The following is a 19960-nucleotide window of genomic DNA, read 5'->3' as shown; positions in this document are numbered from 1 at the left end:
TTGACCTTTACTAAAAACCATTACTTAAAAGAGAATAACGGTAATAATTACTGAAAATGAACATTCAAAGCAGTCACAAGGGTAGAGAAGGGAGAAAAGATTAACCTTACATCTTATACAAGTCATCCAACACTACATTACCAGAAAGTCTAATTCTCTGAAGCTGCACCAAAAAATCTAGCTACTTAATGTTTCATTAACTTGTTTTAAAAACCCTTATGCAGTCAAAACTTTTGAGGTATTTAGCAGTTCCAAAAATATATTCCAAGTCCATTTTCAATGGACTATATTATGTCTTATTATTATGTCTATATTATGTCTTGTTTACTTTGATTTTTTAAAATTTATTTCAACCTATATATGTTAAGCTGAACTTTCGAAGTGTATGCGGTTTTGGGGTGCTTTTGGTTACTGTAACAAGATACCTGCAAGTTTTGCTTAGGCACCTGACTCTAAGGAAACGTTCACGCATTTCTAATGCAAATTTTCTAAAACACAAGCTGAAACCAATTAGAGAATAAATAAAATTTCAACTAACAGCTTAATTTCTACAGTAATATCTACACTAGTAACAGTACAAATAAAAAACTTTCAAAATTAAATAGCTTTATATTTATAAATTTATTCATCCTAAAAAAATAACTTCTAAGGGAGATCAGCAATTCTTAGTTCTTTTGCAAATGTGACAGTCAACATTAAAAGATCTGCAACATTTTGAAGACCACATGATATCCATATCAGAATGGGCATGTTAGCTAAGACATGCCTTTGTCCAGAATTCTCAGAATTTTGCCCAGAATTCTCAGTGCCATTTTACCAAGGAGATCAAGTAATCCTTACCACCAATTTTTCCTAGCATAAAAATGCCTACAAGTTAGATAACAGTTTATATTAAGAAACAATACTCTGCATTGACAGAATTAGTGACCGCATCTTACAACATGAAACTACTGTACTTCACTTACTGCTTAATTCCTACATTGGTTTTATTAACTCAGCCATTCTTAATTAAGAATATAAAATTACCCAAAGAAAAACAATAATTAAGCTGAAAGCCAACTAAAGAATGCAACACTAACATGACTTGTTTTCATAGATTTCAAGGTTGAGTCCATTCATTTATCCCATCTCTCCTCAAGCATAATGTGCCACCACAGTACTTCATTTGTGTAGATGAGAAAAACCACCAAAAAAAAAAACTACAGTGACATTTTTATAAAGAATGTCTTGCAGAAAAACATCCAGTCTTGAAGACAAGAAAAATTACCACCTCCATAGTTGATTTTTCTCAAATTCAACTGTTGGGCCTGATTTTCCACAGTGATTTTTCTGACTTGTTGATTTAGACATTAGAAAATATAATGAACAAAAATGTTATCATAAAAATGTCATTTCAATTACGAACAAGAACAGAGAACTAGCTTGGGCTTCACACAAATTCAGTCAAACAACAGATTCATTTCCATGGAAGGAGAACTGAGCTCCTAATCATAATATACAGTTTTCCAAAAACCAACTAAGCAAACAAAATATTGATAAGATCCCAATTCCTACATTTTCAGTTACGAACAACACAGCAAGGAGGTGCTCCTGTAATCCATTTACACTGGTAACCTACCTCCAGCTGGTGATCACTCCTTACTAACGCCATACGGGCCCTTTGCAATGAACCATGCATTAGCTTGTGCAGTCTTAAAATTAGTTTCCTCAACCCCATTTGCTTCAGTGCTTTATCAACAAACGGCCTGTAAATAGAGGTCAAACAGTGTTGGCTGCAGCTTCCCTCAGCGCTGCATTCTGGAATAGCCCAGGAAGTAGAGTCATCCTCAGATTCAAGCCTATCAAGCCTCCTTGAAAAACGGTCCTGAAAGTCAAAATTTGGCTTATTAGTAAAATTGTTCTTGATGGCTTGTCTAAGTTCCTCAACATTCTCCTCAGAGATTTGTTCTTCACCATCACTCTCTTCTGTGCATGTTCCTGAGGACTCCTTCACTTCTACTTTCCTATCAATGTCTTCATCATCTGGATCATTGTCCTTAGACAGTCGAGGAGAAGGAATTTCAAACACTGGCCAGCCAATGTCAGACAGATTTTTGATGCCCAATACAGTCCCCATAATCCTTAGTTTCTGGTTTAAGTCTTTTGTAATATTTAACCATAGACAGAGTGCCTGCACCCTGTCTTGGAAGTCCTTTGCAGCATACTTTTCGTAGTCCTTTTGAAGAGCCTGCAGAGATGGATAAAGTGCTTCTATGTACTCCAGCAGCTCCATTATTCGCTTTACCTGCTCAAATGAGACCCGCTGCCGATGGAGGTGTTCATGGTAACTCGAGTAACCCAAAGCACTAGTTCCATGTGTTGACTTGCATACTCCTTCTCCTGAAGTACCATTGAGACTGGCTCCATTTTTTACAGAAGACAAGTTTCCATAGTCCACTTTGAAGGTGAGGATTTCATTGATGATATCGGGGATAGCTTGACGAGCTGCATAGAGATAGAGGTCTTGGTCATTAATGCTCCGGCCAGCATGCCAAGCTTGCAGCTCCAGCCAGATCAGCTCATTGGATCGGTTCAACCACACAGAGGAGGTGTTTTCCTGTCCTCTCTGTTCCCTGTCCTTTTTCTTTGACACTGAGGTAAGTTTTAACAGAAGTCGGAGGGTTTCAAAGAATTTTAACCGGTCTGCCGGGCAATCAGTCCTAGAAGTCTGGCGTGTAGTTCTGGGTATTGGCATGGGCACAGAGACTGGAAGCTTAGCATGGCTACAGCCAAGGCTGAGGTAAGGCTTATTGAGATCAACATCTGGAATTGTTTTTTTTGGCAGAGAGCCACCAACTGAGTCTAACATAAATGAGCACTGCACATTTTTCTTGTGATCTCGTTCTGTTGTCCTTAGGGCATCTCTGATCTTTTTCCCTTGCTTATAGCTGTGCTCTTCCACATTCTCAATGGTTTTCCCATTGTCTTTATGCAAAGACTGAGACGGCACACTCATCTTTTCTGTAAGCAAAGAAAAAAGAATGTGACTGCAGCAACAAAAACAAGCATATTTCAGTTCAGTTCCCAATCATTTAGGTTGAGCATAAAAATGTTTAATATAAATAAAACAAAACAGGCACGGATAGAAGTAAAATGTAGTCTTACTATTAGAAGTTACCACTACTATACCCTAAACCAAAGGATTTTTTCTTTTTCTCTTGCTTTACATTTTTTTGCAGAAAGGACCTCAGGGAATTCTCATCTTGAGTACCCCAACGAACATGGTGTGACAGAAAGTAAACAACCAAGTACCAGAAGCACAAGTAAGCCAAGCTCCTAATTCCCAAAATTCTTTCAGTTATCTAAATAAAGATACCTTAAATCTCATTCATAAACATCTAAAAAGTTATTTCAAATTTATTTTTATAATGATTAGTTACATCCAACCAACCTCTGATAGACTTCTCTTAACTGAAGTATAGCCATTCAAGGTCAGTAAGAGCATATGCATACACATTCAAGGTCAACAAACTACTCCACAAGGTTTTGGGGTGGCTTTTTTTTCTCCTCTTCATAATAGAAACTAACTGTTCTGAGATAGTACACATAGGCAAAGGTAAAAAAAAAAAAAGAACTTTCCAGAAAAAGATACTTTACACAACACTATCCAACTAATCAGGGAAAAAAAACTCAAACGTATTTTAAAATACTCATGATAACAAAGAAAAGGATATTATCGTGCCAGAAGCAAGAACCATTCCCCTCACAAACAGAAAAACCTTGCTCCAAAAACTCTAAATCAATAAGCAGGGATAAACAACAACTCCTTGTTTCTCATAAATTATCAAACTTCTACATGTGCTCAGAAGCAAAGGCTAACAATGAAATATAATACATTCTATTTCTTTAGTATCACAATGTCTCTGTTTCGAAACTAACTCTTTTTTAAAACACATAATGAAAATACAACAACAAAAAAATTACCAAAAGCAAGAAAAGTTTACATAGCCACTATATACAGGGATAAAATAGAGTTAATGTTGCAACAGAAGAATTTTACTGGCTTTTAAATGTGCCTTTTAGTGAAGTTAAAGAGGCTTAATAATTCTAATGTCTACAGTTACCCGGCAATAGTAACACGATTTTTCTGTATTTTCACATAAGGAAGAGGTATTTAGGTGAATGTTCTCTTCAGTGATGTTATTTGGAGGTTGCATGATGTGAAAGGGAATAGAAGCTTTGGAAAATGTTTGTATTGGCCCTTCTTTTATTACGAACTTGCATTCTACAGCCCTACACAACCAAAGAATTTAATATATTCCCTTATTCATGCCAAACAATTCACCTTTTTCTTCCCTACATTTTACCTCAAAAATGTTACCCTTGCTATACACTCTAATATTTCCTTGCTTCATGTGAAGCAATTTAAAAAATTGCTTCCAAAATATTAACTAGCAATAGTCAAGCTGCCATAACTCTGGCAAATAATTGTCTGACATAGTTTGTTATTTTTTTTTAAATATATTAAACAAACAACAAAACAAACCCACAAAAACCTAGTTGTATTCTGTATGAAAACATTGAACATACAATCTTAAATGGCTTTTTTGCACCCATGCAATTTCAGCACCAACCAAAAAAAATCATTTTAAGCTAAAAGGTTTTATTATGTGGTACCATTACCTATCAACATTAGGGAAAAAAGCATATCAAGTATGGGGTTTCCCCCATTATCTCCTCATACTGAAGCATCAGAAGCAAGCAGAAGTAACTACACTTTAAGCAATTCACTGACATTAAAGAGTAAAGAATAATCACTAAAAATTGTATTTTGCAATAAGCAGCCTGTGAAGTGTTTCAGAACATGAAAAGTGAGCAGAAAAGCAACTACACCATTAGTACAATCACAGAATCGCAGAAAAAAGTGATTAAAAAATACTTCTGAAAGAAATTTTTTCCAACTTTCTGCTCAAAATTGGGTTTATTTCAAAACTACTTTAGCCTGCTCATGATTTTAACCAGTTCTGTTTTAGAAATCTCCAAAGATGGAGATTCCACAAGCCAACAATCCCTCTAGTAAATTTCATTGTTTAAGCACTCTCATAGCAAAATTTTTCTTCTAATACCAAGAGCCTTCCCCTGTTGCAATTCACAACAGCTGCCTCCTGTTCTTTTACTGGACCTCAGTATCCAGCTCCACCTTCTGTATAAGTGTATATATCCAGCTCCACCTTCTGTTTAAGTGAATAAGTGTATATATCTAACTCCACCTTCTGCTTAAGTGTACCTCCACCAGGTAGGCATTTTAGGGAAAATCCAAGGCACCACACCTACCTTTCGAAGTGGAGCGGCCAGCAGGTCTGCTGACATTATTTTTCTGATGCTTTGTTGACATACGCTTCATCTGGCGGGGTGTACTGGGGGGAGAAGCGCCATAGAAAGTGTCAGCACCTGCTTCATCTGATAATTCCTCAGGGTCGGATTCAGAGATCTTGGAAGCAGCATGTCCTGATTTGCACTCTTTCCTGCAGAGAACAAGATAGACCGTTACAATCAAGATAAAGACATTTTACTTGCAATATCTGTTTAAAAAGCTAATTCATCTAAAAATCACAACCACAGTCAACCTTCTCTATTTTACGGTCACATCCATGTATACTTACCCCAGTTTTTTTCATATCCCTAAGGATAAGTTTCCAGTCAAATAAATAACAGGCAACATACAAAGAGGATGGTATAGGCAGTGTCACTCACTAGAAGAACACAATGTAAACATACACATATATGTATCTCTTCCTGAAAAAAACTTGTGGCAAGCCTACACTAAGAGATGCATGAAATAAACAAAGGTTCAAACGTACAAACATAATGCAAGACATTCAATCTAATCAGCAGCAGGAACAACAGCAGAGGTCTTCTCTTCCATACTCCACCCCCTAAACCCCTCAAAGGCAACTTCTAAAATCATTCTCCCACCCTTCACAAAACTTTTACCTAGCATAGGAGATCTGAAAGTATTTTTCATAGACTTTAACATCAAGAATAACATTAAGATCATAAATAAATACTATAATTCTCCAGTGGTGCCATACATGGAATTCTCTTGCTTAAATACATATCAGGGAGAAGAACACACATCATTTTCAGAGGAAAGAAAGAAACGGTTTGCCTCTATTCCCCCACTTATTTCTGAAGCAGGTGTGCATATTACAACTCTACAGAACTCTCAGTAACTCTTGACTCTAGCAAAAGACACTGAGGCAAAGAAATAGTCAATCTAAATCAGTGCAAGATAGCATCAGTATCTGATAACTTCAATTTCATTCAAATCACAAATTATATTTTACTTGCTACTATTTTAGGGGCAGACAAAGAATGTTACTCATAAGTCCAGTGAAATGAGTCTGAGTTACTGCAGCCAGAAGTATGTCAGAATATTGACAGCTAGTAGAACAGTAGTAAGGCTAACAAAACAAAAACAAAACACAAATATTGTTCTTTTTCTTGGCCTTTAGTTATAAACAGAAATAAATACCTTAGTATGCAGAACAGTTATGTTCTCTACAAAGCCACAGAAACACTTAGTGCATGAAATACTCTTTTCACTTTACTCTTCTCACTCTACTACTTCAGCTTTGAGAAGGCAGGAGGCAAGTTCACCAATTTCTGCAGATGAACTTTACTGGTTACCCAATAAAAATGACCCAGGTGGTATCACAGCACCACCCGGAGTTCCAGGAGAGCCCTACAATCTGGTCATAGTGACAACCACACAAAATCACCAATACTTTTAGTCTGGTTTCCTTGCCTTGGGACATCATGCTGCTGCTGTGTCTCAGCAATGTGATTTAACCAACCCCCACTGTTCAAATATAAAAAAATAACTCTTACAATTGTTCCTACAGATCTTGTGAAAATAGGTGGATGAGTGGAAGAAACAGATCTTGCAAGTGTTGAGCTGGGAAAGTAGAATTCAAGTTTACATATTTTTGGACACCAGAAGAGCTTTACTTCTGAGAATGTTTGTAAACAGCCCTACTGCAAAACAGGCAGAGAACACCCCTCTGATCTTGCCAAAGACCAATCAACCACAAGAGACTAAACCACATAAAACAGAAGTCATTAGTTCCAGCACTTATGGAGCCATTTATTTTTTCAGTGATCTCACTGGCCTGGCAAGGCACAGGGTGGAGTGCTGATGCTCTTGCAGAGTCTGGCAGAACAGATCCTGCAAGCACTCACGTTAGGTCTCCAAGGCAGTTTTAAACTAGGACAAGTTACCTCATTAGGGCAGACCAGTGAAAACACTGTTTTCCTTCTGTTTATAAGCAAGCAACCTCTTCGAAAAACTTAATGATCAAACCTCTCCACCAAGCCAAACTAGATAATCTTTAAAGAACTTTAGGTTATTCTGGTCTCTATCTCTGGAGGCACTTGAAAGATCTGTAGATGAGGCCCTTAGAGGACATGGTTTATTGGTGGACTTCAATGTGTTACTTTACAGTCGGACGCAATCTTAGAGGTCTTTATCAACCTAAATGATTCTATAATTCTACCTTGTTTGTTTCTTGCTATATTTGATGAGAGAGCATGAGTGCCAGAAGTATTCAAATTACCCTCCAACCTCACACCTGAATTACATACATACCTATACAGCAGCATCCAGTATGACTTACTTAACATTTAACTCTTTTTGCTGGGTAATTTAGTAAGATATTCTTTGATAAGAAGCACAGCAGACATCACAAAACATGCAGCACTTGAAATCATATCACAAAACCAGCAATCATGCTCTCATTCGTAACAACAGATGCAGTCTTGTTAGCAGCTGGTGAGATGATCTAACCAAAGCTGGTTGGTCAGCTTAGAGACAGAAAGGCACAGGTTGCAAAGCAAGTTTTAAAAATCCAGCACACTCAGATTTGGGTTTGTGTGCAAAGCCTATACCTCAAATCAGCGTCAATTGACACAATGAATCAGTTTCACCAGTGCAAACCTTGTGGTAAAACAATGCACTAAATATACAGGGTCTGAACTAAAGCAGCTACCTCAGCTTTGACATGCTAGGATCAATTTTCCTAATCCACACACCACCAGACATATATGATCTTCATCGGCAACACTCTAGTAAAATCAGTTATGGTTTACAGATTCCTGACACAGCATTTGCAATGTTTGTGTGTTATTTACCATCATGAACAAACCACAGACTAATTAAACCTGCCAATCTCTAAAACGCAGTGCTGGCAAACCTGAATCAGATTATACTGTTGGTTATTAGACAGAATTGTTGGTTCCCAAATACTGTTGCAACCAGGGTTGAAAAACATTAATCAAAGCTAATTTCTTCTTAGCTACCAAGATATGCAGGTTGTCTCCCCCACAGCCAGTGAGAACCATGCAAATCTTAATCAGACTTACACACAGAAAGTGAAAGCCAGAAATGTGACAAATGCACTTACTATTTGCCAATAGCAGCCCAAACCCAATCCCTAGTAGGAAAACTAGAAGTGCATAATTTTCATATTTTATTCACAGGTTTCCAGTCTCAATTTTCATGAGAAAAATACTTCTTGGAAATTTACCCTTGGAATATAAGAAAGACTGTAGCCAGGATGCATTAATCACAAATATTGTAAAAGTTTTAAGAGCCGCATGGTAATAACAACCAAAGCAAAACACCTTGACAGCTCTGAAATGCACCAAAAAACCCCAACAAACTGAGAATGTTTCCAAAAGTAACTACTGTATGTTACACCAGGGTGCATTTCAACCAGAAGCTCAAATGACAGAATACATAATTTCTTCAATTTGCACTTCTGGATGACAACACGATTTGGGGGTTTTTTTCAGCTAAGTAAAAGTGATGGCAATGTATCTAAAAATTCAGCTCAGTCATGAAAATCAAGATAATTCTTCTAGATTTTCAAAGGTCTGCAAACAAAAATAGGAAGGGGGGACAGAAATTAAAGCATGAAATTTGAAGCAGCAGGGCAGAAAAAAAAAGTCTGGTAAGTACCACTACTGATAAAGGCCACAACCTTTGGAAAAATACGTTCATTTATCACTAAAAAAAACAATCAGCAAATTAAAAGACCACTGAGGATCACAGGGGAACGTTACAGTCATTAGGCTGAAGTAGGAGGAATACGATTTTCAACCAGCACAAAATTTTGCAGTTTCCTGAAGTATCATGCAAACTTCCAAAGTTTGTAACATCCATTAATGAGAGATCATCCTAAAAACTGTGACAGCTATATGGGGGAAAACATCTTTTTACTCTTCCCTTCTATCAGCTACCCTCGACATAAGCAGGAGTTCAAATACATTAGGCACTTACATAATGAACTCATGTTCAGCCATTGCTCATCACCCCACAGGCAGGTTAAAAGCTTGCTGGGGTCAGAGCAGCAGAGGTCAATGGACTGGCATACAAGCACATGGCAGTAACTTTTTGAGTTATGCAGTTACCACACAGGAGCCAGGATCATCACCCACCACAATGGTCTGGAAGCCGTGCACTCCAGACACTGCTGCTGTAAACAGCCTCCTGCAGCTTCAAAGACATCACACCATGCAGGAATCAGGAAGGCTCTTTCTCAACACTTCTTACAGCACCCTGTCACTTTCATACAAAGAACCGCAACATCTTTACAGGATCCTGCCCCAAATTACCAAGTACTAGCTCTTGACATTCAGCGGCTTTGTTTTGAAAGCAAAGTGTCCGGTTTTCAAACAGATAGATACTCCTTAACTCAGTTTCAGCTGGATAATTAATGCAGGAAGACAAAGCTACATTAGTCTGTTCTTGGTAAAGCACATTCCCAGTCAGCAAAAGCAGCAGAAAACAGAGGCACAACACACTGCCAAACACATCTTGTTAAAGTTAAGGTAGTTCTCCCCAAAGGTAGATGCAACCAGTCTATTTCAAACAGTATTCTGACAAGAACTGCCATCACCCAACAGCTGCTGGTAATACAAAAAGCAAACAGAATTTTTAGATACCCACCTTTGCACCTGTTAAAACAGAAAAACTCCAAAGTATTCAGTCGGTGCTGCTAAACACCACACACAACAAAACTGGAATCAGAAGCTCCAGTTTCTTTGGGGAGGTATTAGGTTTCATTTTGTTGCAGAAGAGAATGTAATGGTAGTCCTGGACCCACAGCTCAAGGAAGGAACTTCACTAAACGATCAGTAGCACCTTGGGTATCAAAGACTGAGGATTAGACAACCTAATCAGGAAAACAAGATGGAAAAACCTGAAGTTCTGCTACAGTTCTGCTACAGTAGGGACAGCTACCTGGTGTAAACACATAGTGTTACGTTCTCACATTAGGAAAGCATCATGCACCCCTGTATTTTAACCACTGTTTAAAAATTATGTTCTGAGGGAAGCTGGAAGCTCAAATAAATTTACATGGTTCTGATAGGTTGCTGAACTGAAAGCAGAAGCAACTAAAAATCCAGCTTTGGATATGGTATTTTCAAAGATCTGCTACACGTGTAAATACAAAAATGAAGTGTTTGATGCTACTGCATTTACTATAAACTGCCCTAAGTGCAGCAAAAAGAAGTCTTCAGTACAAGGGAAGGAAAAGATCTTGTTGGGTTTTTTTAAATTACCTTTTTTTATTACAGCACAGCAGGAATTTGGACACAGTATGTACAAATGAAGCTGTATTTTTTTGCTATATGCACCCTGTTTAAGTCTGGCACAGTGCTCACAGGAAGGAAATTGCAAATTTCAAATTATGTTTTAAAGAAGATACAGTACCAGCATAAAAATTTCAGTTTTAATAAATATTTGAATTCAAATTCATAGCTGTACATAGCTACAATTTTTTTTTCCCAGAGGATCAAGGGAAGGCAGGATATGTGATCATCCAAGGAATGAACAACCAGCATACTAGGGGGAAAAAGCTGACACCTGGACAGGAGCAAAGGAGAGCAAAGAATTTATTTATAATAGATAGTAATTTTACCATTTACTCCTGACACAAAATGCAAAAAAGCACTTGCATCCTTCATCTAGTATGTCTACATATGCAAATCCTACAGAATCTAAGTTTGCATTAAAACAGCTTACAGCAAAGACACCTGTAAGAGCACAAAAAAGGAAGCAATATTCAAAAAAAAATTTATCAAGTATGAAATGTAAAGCCATTCACACAACTTTTTACAGTGAAGACCCTCAGAAATTACCAACACTACAGGCATGGTAAGATGACACACTAAAAAGGGGAACCTGTTCCAATGCACCTTTTGCTTCCCAGGCTGCACATCCCTGCCCCTTTTGCCATCCCTTCTGCACAGAAGGCAACAATCACGTGACCTCAATCACCAGCCTGACAGTGAACAAACCCGTTGGTTTTTTAGTGCACCATTTACCTGTCACATGAATTCCCACAAGCAAAAACCCTGCAGCCACGCGACAGCCAAGCTCCTCCACCACATCATTCCTGAGCCTGGTATTCCCTTGTAGAGACACCAGGGTGAAGGAAGCAACCTGCTGAGTGTTAAGTGAAATGGTGCCCTCAGTCACTCTCTTCTGGCTGCACATGAAGCAATTTTACATGACTGTCTATCCTTTCTGCTTTCCAGACACTTTGCCAGAAGTCACCAGCACCCCAGATGCACAGGTATAACTCAAAGTACCAACCCTGGCTCTTCACTGGTGCTGACGAAACAATCCAGCTTAGCTGAAACGCCTTTGTTAGCAGGATTTTTCCAACTCCAGCTACTTTAATTTTGATTAGGCAGCTAAATGTACTTAATGTCACACTAGCAAGTTCCATGTGGCAGACATTCCTAGTTGAGGGACGGCAAGAGAGGGATGTTAGGAGATGAGAACAGTCATTTTTAGATGAGTTAGCCGCAAAACTAATGCGGATTTTTAGTTGCAGCACCAATAAAAGCAAAATACTTGGGCAAGAAAATGCTTAAGGTGATACTGGTGTAACCATTAAGAACTGATTGATTACATAATTCCAGTAGCTTTCTTATAAATTAAACTATGAACAAGGGAGTGTGAGCATAGGAATAATGACAAACACTAAAACCTCATTAGTGAATTGTTAGGACAGAACAGAAACCCTTGAAAAGCCTTGCTTTGTTCACGATTTACACCTTGTTCTCTTTGAAAACAAACCTGTAGCAGGACTGCACAAGTGAGGGTACTCAAGGCTGCTATGAAACCCGTGCCACCCACGGAAAACTACAGGTTTACACTGCAACAACCCTGCTAACAGTTAAGAACAATAAATTCCACATCAACTAAGGAAGCAATATAAAGCAAGCATTTCAGCAGCAACACAAACAGTGGTTTGGAGCAAGACTTCACCGTGAGAAAACCACCACTGTTTCTCCAGAAACCACCAAGGACAAAAAAAAAGTCATTACTTGGGAAAAGACTAATGTACAGCTTTGAGCTAAACAGTTAAACTGTAATTGATTCCCAGCAACAACTTTTCCTCCTTGGTACCTCTCAATTAAGCTGTTTAATTAGAATGGAAGGACCCAGCAAGTGTGAACACACTTCATTTCTCCAGTAGACCATCACAAATTTCCTTAGAGCACTAATGTACTTACTAGCAAATTTTAGTTTAACAGAAAAATTTTAACAGAATTTTCTCCTTCTCAGGATCTGGAAGCCACCAGAGTCAGTTCGGTGAATTACTACTACTTTGGCACTTTTCCCAAATTTCTCCTATATTCCTGGGCAGAAGCTTCTATATGTGCTTACTATATTTACAACAGAAAGACAATGTCACAAAAAAATCTAACAGAAGTTATTGAAAGAGTGGTGAGGAACTGAAGCACCTTTTGGCTGATTAAAACAACATGGTAAACCTCAAAAGAAGAAATTGTCAAACACTGATTCAAGAATAAATTAAGCACAATGCAAAGTAGCATTCATCATGTCTTTTTATAGCAAGTAGTGATAAGCACTACTGAGACACATTTAAATGATCTAAGGAAGTAATTTTTCTTCTGCAAGTTTTACCAACTAGAAATAAGTATAAAAAATTAGTAAAATAGAGCTCTCATAAAAGTTCTGGCAGTTCTTCATGTTCTCATCTCAGAAAAAATACCCAGAACTTTCTGTTCTTTTTTATCAGCAAATTTGAAAACAGAGAAAGCTTAACTAATTTTTCCATCTTGGATTTTTATTATAAGTTTTCATACAAATTTGAACCATGATGTAACAGCATTTACAGTACATTCATTTCTGAGCTTGCCCCAATAAATTATTTGATTAAAACTATCCCATATTTTATTTCAAAAGAAAAAAAGTCTATTTAATTCTACCCTTGCTCTATAATGTGTAATAAAGTGTGAAAGTGTTGATGGGTTTGTTAGGTTTCCACATCCACGTTTAAGCCTGCCAAGTGGGGCTGCAAATGGATCAAAGGTTAGAACTGTAGAAACAAGAGCTAACAGAGCTTTACCCAGCCCAGTTAGTATCCAGCTCTCTTCTCTTAACTACTAATGTTAAAATATTCATTGATTCCAGACCCCATGCTTCTCCTTTAGCGCTACTTTTTCAACCTCAACTATATGCTAGCTCATATTTGGGAATTTGAACTGATTTTTTTCAAGTAAGAATCTCTGAAATATGCTTTCCTCACTAATGATGTTTGAGCACTACATAGTACAGTTACCAATCCAAAGGGTAAGTGCTGCAATTAAGTTCTTGGCACCTGCACAAATCAGATCCCAAGGTCTCAAGCCACACACCAATGCAGTAAAGTATACCTAATTAAGAACTATTTATGAAAAATCTGTACTAACACACCTGCATGGCTTTTCTGGAAAACTTAAGCTACACCAAGAAAAGTTACATATTACTGGGAAAAGAGTGTTAGGTTGCTAGGTTCAACTATAAATATATCATATATAAAAGTGATAAACTGGGAAATGCACAGACCTCTGATAAAAGATAAAAAGAACTGTAACAGCCATTCTCCCCCCAACTCTCCCACACACACACTATATTCTTCTGGCAGAAAGTTCCATTCCCAGATAAGAAAAAGCTAACAACTGGTTATGATCCTGAAGTTTCAGTTCATCATTTAGACAAAGGCAAAATCTACAAGAACCCTGAAGGTGAAGCATTGAAAATTAAATAGGTTTTCAATGGAAGCTGCTGTCTGAGCACAGCATGCTGGACTTCTTGTCTGTGATGTTTGGAAAATCTATGCATTGCAATGGGACTTCAGTCCTCTGCACTATTTGGAGCATCCCAAAAACTCAGTGGTCACAGCCACTGAGCACTCTACAGTAAGGCCAAGAAGTAAACAAGGCATGAGTAACTGTGGCCTTGTTATCACTTACTGAATGGATGTTCTACAGCCAAAATGGTCAAAACCTTTCCAAATGTTGCTCTCAGGAAAAGCAACAGCAAGTAAACCATCAGCACAAGTAAGCCAAGGGCAGAATAAACCATACATTTACACCACATTAGAAAGGAACACATGATACTCAGTACCACTGAGTATCAGCAGGACACAGAATAGAACTTATTTCCTCCTTCTACCCTAAGACTGCAGGAGACATTCATCAGCACAATAGCTACATCCTATCTTGTCTGGCTCCAGAATAAACCTGATTGGGTTTCATGACAAATTAATGTGACTTTACACACAGGGTTCTTGTACTGGACACAAGTGAACATTAGACAATTCAGTAACACTCAAATTCAGATGTTAAAGACAAGCATTTTTATTTGGCTTTACATTTGCAGTAAGCCAAGAGTGAGCATGAGACCCTTGCCACCTCTTTAAATAAATAAGCTTCTAAGTTATTTTGTTAAATTCAAAAATTATTTAGTTAATAAATTACAGACTAAAAGTAGCATTAGTGAAGTTAATATCTGAGAGAAGAATAAAACTGAAGGAAAGTAACAGTTTTGCAAACATAAATATTGTAGATGACAGCAAATCCAACCACACAACTGAAGAAACGAGCTGAGACTCCTGTGCTGACAGAGGTCAACACACTATTGACTAGCAGTTGCTACTAAGAAAAATTGTCTTCTAAATGTATTTTGGATGGAGTTTAAAAGAATGGTTTGGATATAATTTAAGAAATGTGGTTGTCATGGAAGTCAAACCTTTATAAGCCTCTAAAAATCCCAATTAGCTCCCTGAAGTGAGAATTACTGCATATCCCTTATATGCTTTCCTTGAAATTCAGCAGATTTGTTTTCATCACAGCACAGTTTGCATTCCACAAAGGTCAATATCACTAGCTTACATAATAGTAAAACCAACCCTGACACAGACAGCACTAATTAACAGACATAAAAACAACCCAAGCAGCCACACAACACAGACTAATCCTTACTGCTACAAATGCCAAAGACATCTCAACCAGCACTTCATGTGTGTTTGTGCGTAGGTGGAGCAATCAGTCATTCATGCCAGTCTTGCACATGTAAATAAGAAAATGCAATACATGTAGAACAGAGATTACATCTTACCTTACTTAAATGCATGGGGGGGAATAAAAGCTATGGCAAACCTCTATATACTTTAATAATTTTTCCCACTGAAGCTATGATCTTAAGTTAATAAAATAAACTCTTTCACTGCTCATATACTATCAGCAATACAGGTAGTCTGGCAAGCAGGAAAATATGTTGAGCACAATTCATGACATAACCGCAGGCTTCCCCCAAACCACAGATGCTGCAGACTGACAGCCCCAATCCTGATAAACTACTGACAAGTTCCCCAGCAAGGAGGAAGCCTCCACATAATTCACAACTCTGTCCCACTTTATTCACAGCCTTGGTCCTTCCTTCACCCCTTGCACTGGCTGTATGCCAGGAGAAAAGAGGGTACAAGCAATCAGGGCACAAGTCAGGGTAGCCCTATGGCTGTCCATGCCTTTGCAGTGCCCCCAAACAAAGGGCAAAGTCCCAACAAAGGACATGCTTAAGGCCTCAGTTTTCTCTATAGTGGACTTTGTGCCAGAAAATTCTTGGGAAAGCCTAAAATTGGGCTTGGGAAATTTAAAGCCAATGGTAATAATCAAGAAGCACCAAACACGTCTGTTTTAATTAGCATTCTAAATTATTGAAGTGGAAACATTTTAGCTTGAAAACTTTCCATTTGTTTTAAAGACTGATACTTAAATGTGAATTCTTCACTAAAACTTTCAGTAGTATCTTTTCACTTATCCATAACCACTGCATGCTATCCAGGATCGAGGCGCAATTCTACCTCAAAATCAACATCTGCTCATAGCTTCCCAGAGCATTTTTCACTTTAGAGCTGTCTCCCCTCTCTCCCCCCACCAAAATGTGTTTCAAGAAAGAAAGGAAGACCTGGGGAAAACAGTGTGGTTTTGGAGAGGGATTCACAATCAAAAGCTTTTGACTAAGGACTGTGTAATTCAAATCAAAAAGCCATAAATATATTTTATGTTTGCCTTCAGTTTACAAAACTTACCATTGCATTTATATTCTAACAAGAGACAGAATCCTCACACAAAGACAAGCAGATTTCTCACACCAGGCAGTCTCAAAACAACAAATTAATAAACTTTATTTATCAAACAAATGTAGGTGTATTGCTAATTCAGAATGACTGAATACTTCTCCAGAACTAAAGTTAACTTAAAGAGAACATATTACAGCAATGCGCTTCAGTACTAGCCAGAACTCTTTCTCATAAGAACATATTCACACTCTACAAACAGGATTAAAAGTGATCTGCCATCAAATGGATTTCAAACGCCCAAGCCTGTGCAAAATAAACTGATTTCAACAAGATTCTGACCTCACAGCCCCAAGAATAAATACCTAATGATGATTCCAGAATTTAAATCAAAAGTAATCATGTTTGAAAAAGCTTCAGACACTTTACTTGTATTACATTAAAGTAAAAGCAAGCGCTGCATAAAGCCAGAGAAGCAGGTGTGAACTTGGGACACAAAGTACACACAGAAGTGAATCACAGTGGATGGAGTACATGCACTACCCTACACAAATTAAGGCTGCCTAATTGTTTTGAGACATCCCCTTCCCACCCACCAGCTCACTCCGAAATAGCTAATTCAATTTTCATTTGCTGGGTAAAGTTGTCACCACATTGCCCACACCCACATCCGACTCATATAAACTGTCCTGTAATAAGCAGAATCCAGCAGAGGTCAGAAATGGCCCTGCACAGGAAATGCCTGGGTGTTTTCCATTCAGGCTCTGAAGATTACTCTTCTACATGAAGACAGCTCAGGTCTAGGTTCATGCTGTTGTACAAACTTTATTTTAAATCATTTTCTGCTTAACCTGCAGTATTAGTCATTGGAGAGTCCTTTGAACAGGAACTTAGAAGCTTACTAATTTCATAGTATTTCTGTTAAATCTTACTAATTTTATATATATTCTGATTTTGGCATTCTCATGAGAGAAAGACAAATCGTTAATGCACGTTCATGAAAACTCAAAGGCACTGTTCAACCCCACAGCCTTGACCCACATAGGAGCACATCACAACTTGCCTTTTACTCCATCAGTACAAAACAGCAGCTCACAATATTCAAGAACTGTCTCAGCAACACGACAGCAGATATTTTGCACAGCACACCTGCAACACAATGCACCTGACTGCTACCTTACAATACTAATTGATCACACAAGCGTTTTAAAAACGTTTCCTGAATGCCTCCTAGTGAGAAGTGAAGTGCATCAACAGGATGTTACTTAAAAATGAGAAATAATTGCCACGGCATTAATAACTTGGACTTATGCAATACTTCTGCAGCCAGCTGGAAGCACTAAACCATAAAGTAATTTGCATCCCCATCTCTCAGCAGGGCACAGATGGAGACTTGCAAAAAGCCAGTCTGCAGGTCAGCACATTCAGGAGGTGACAGCAGCTGCAGAAAGCTTTGAGGCATCACAACACTTCTTTATGAGCGCTCTTTTTTTTTCTTTTTTTTTTAACTCTCTCGTCTTACAACTATCGATTGCAGCGTTGCCAGCAGCGATGCTCCATGACCCTGCTGTTTTACCGGCACGCCAGAGAGAACCCGGTTTTCATCAAGGCTGCCATAAACACGAGACAGCTTTCCAAGAGGGCAGCGCTTTTATGGCTGCAGTTCACAAGTCAAGGAGCGCGGGTCACGCTCGGTCAGCCTCCCGCGGGCTCCAGCTGCTGCTCCCCCGCCGCTCTGCAGCCTCCGGCCCGACCCCGGCACCGGGCGGGCAGTGCCCCGACACACCCGCTTGCACTGCTGCGAGGCTGGGGGCGAAGGAAACTATTTGCTTTTAAATGCAAAGCGCCCACAAAACACTGCCTTACCCACCGCAGCCACTAGAGATTTCTTATCGGAGCACCGTCTCGCTCCGTGGGCGCTCTGCAGAAGCGCTGAAGCAGCAGCAGCCGCAGCCGCAGCTTCTGCAGCGCGGAGGGGCCGGAGGCAGAGCGTGCACCCCCGACCCGGCGCTCGCAGCCCCCGCCCGGCACCGCTCCCTGCACGGAGCTCCCCGCCGTGAGCCAGCGCTGCCTACTGACCTCCCCGGCGGCGACGGCGGCGGCTCCTCCATGGCGGCAGCAGCGGCGGCGGCACAAACCAGCGCGGCGGCGTCTCTCATGCATGCACCGGGGCCGGCATGGCGGCGGGCCCCGGTGCGCGGCGCGGGGGCGCAGCGAGGAGCGGGAGCAGCGGGAGGAGGGGAGCGGGTCCCTACCCGGCTGCAGGAGCGCGGCCGCGCAGAGCCGCCCGCGCGACCGCCATCTTGGGAACAGCCTCCGAGGGCAGCGGCGCCGGCAGCATCGCTACGGCGCGCCAGGAGGGACCGGCCGCGCCAGAGGCGCCCGCTCCGCCGCGGCCGGGCTGGGGGCGGCTCCCGGTGCGGCTTTCCCCCTCTCGGTCGCGGGGTCGGGAGGGGCTGTGGGACGGCGGCGCTTTCCTCCGGCACTGTGGCAATTACATCTCCGCACTTCCCCGCGAGGGGCCGCGGTTATCCCGAGGCGGGGCGGTGACGGGGGCGCGGCGGGCGCTGCCGCCCCCTCCGTTCCCCGGCGGCGGAGCTGTCAGGCGCTGCCTGCGGGCGCTCGCTGCGGTGCCGCCGTCCCTGCCGCTGCTCGCTCCCACACGGCCGGCACACAGAGAGAGAAGAACAATATTACTGCTGAGCGGGAGATGGTTTCCCTCAGCAGGTGCCCGCTCCCTGCAGCCGTGCTCGCCCCAAGTCCGGCGCCTGCGGAGGCTGGAGCGACCGCGGCCGGATCCAAGGAGGCGGAGGGCTGAGAGACCCCTGAGGTCCCCTTTGGGGGCGAGCATGGAAGAATAATCTTCTGTCTTTTATGCTCTGCTGCTGACAGAGTAACTTGTTTGAATTTATGAACCTGGACTTTTTTAACCCTCCAGCAGCGCTGCTTATCAGCCTTGGACAGAGAACTGGAGCCACGTTATCCAGCTGGAAATGCAGGGAGGAGAATGTGATTTCCTAAACTGTAGGTTGGCTGGAATATCAATATCGGTATTAACTCCCGTCAGAGGCAGAAAAGTGCCACGGATCGTTTAATTGTTGGGATCGGCTTTCAAGGGAGCCTCACCTTCTGTGTTACGGGACTGGAAGCACAGCAACAAGCCCTGGCATCGTAATTCGTACACAGAGCACATGAATTATTTCTGATGGGTGAAATTTGAGCTTGGACTAGAATCAGTTCTAGATTCTGCATTTTTGCACCAGTTCCGTCGTTAGCTGTACAAGAAATTTGCACCTTTCTAGTCCGATACCAGTTGTAAAGTCACTATTCATGAAATAAAGTTGTCCACCTCTCTGTTGAAGTTTAAGGAACAAATTCAACAGTCCCTTTAAAATAAAAGAATTTTTTTTAAGCTGAAATGCAGGATATACTTCTACTGTATCATCTTAATACCATCTTAATACTATCCACTATTTATCATCTTAATGAATGCATGCTTTAAAATGCAGGACCAGATAAATATCATTATGCAGGAA

At 40.3% G+C, this 19960-nt stretch overlaps 1 protein-coding gene across 1 annotated transcript in view; it reads right to left on the bottom strand.

Annotated features, from left to right (window-relative positions):
• Positions 1–18812, bottom strand: part of MAP3K4 (mitogen-activated protein kinase kinase kinase 4) — a 64257-nt gene extending 45445 nt beyond the window's left edge. Inside the window, 3 exon segments of the mRNA XM_030946044.1 lie at positions 1619–3000; positions 5314–5504; positions 18504–18812. Of these exon segments, the coding sequence (XP_030801904.1) occupies positions 1619–3000; positions 5314–5504; positions 18504–18583 (1653 nt within the window). The 5' untranslated portion in view covers positions 18584–18812.
• Between the last annotated feature and the right edge of the window lie 1148 nt (positions 18813–19960).

Source organism: Camarhynchus parvulus, chromosome 3, assembly GCF_901933205.1.
Source record: "Camarhynchus parvulus chromosome 3, STF_HiC, whole genome shotgun sequence".
Taxonomy (NCBI): Eukaryota; Metazoa; Chordata; class Aves; order Passeriformes; family Thraupidae; genus Camarhynchus; species Camarhynchus parvulus.
The sequence above is the reverse complement of the archived record's forward strand: the minus strand, read 5'-3'. Positions and strand labels throughout refer to the sequence as shown.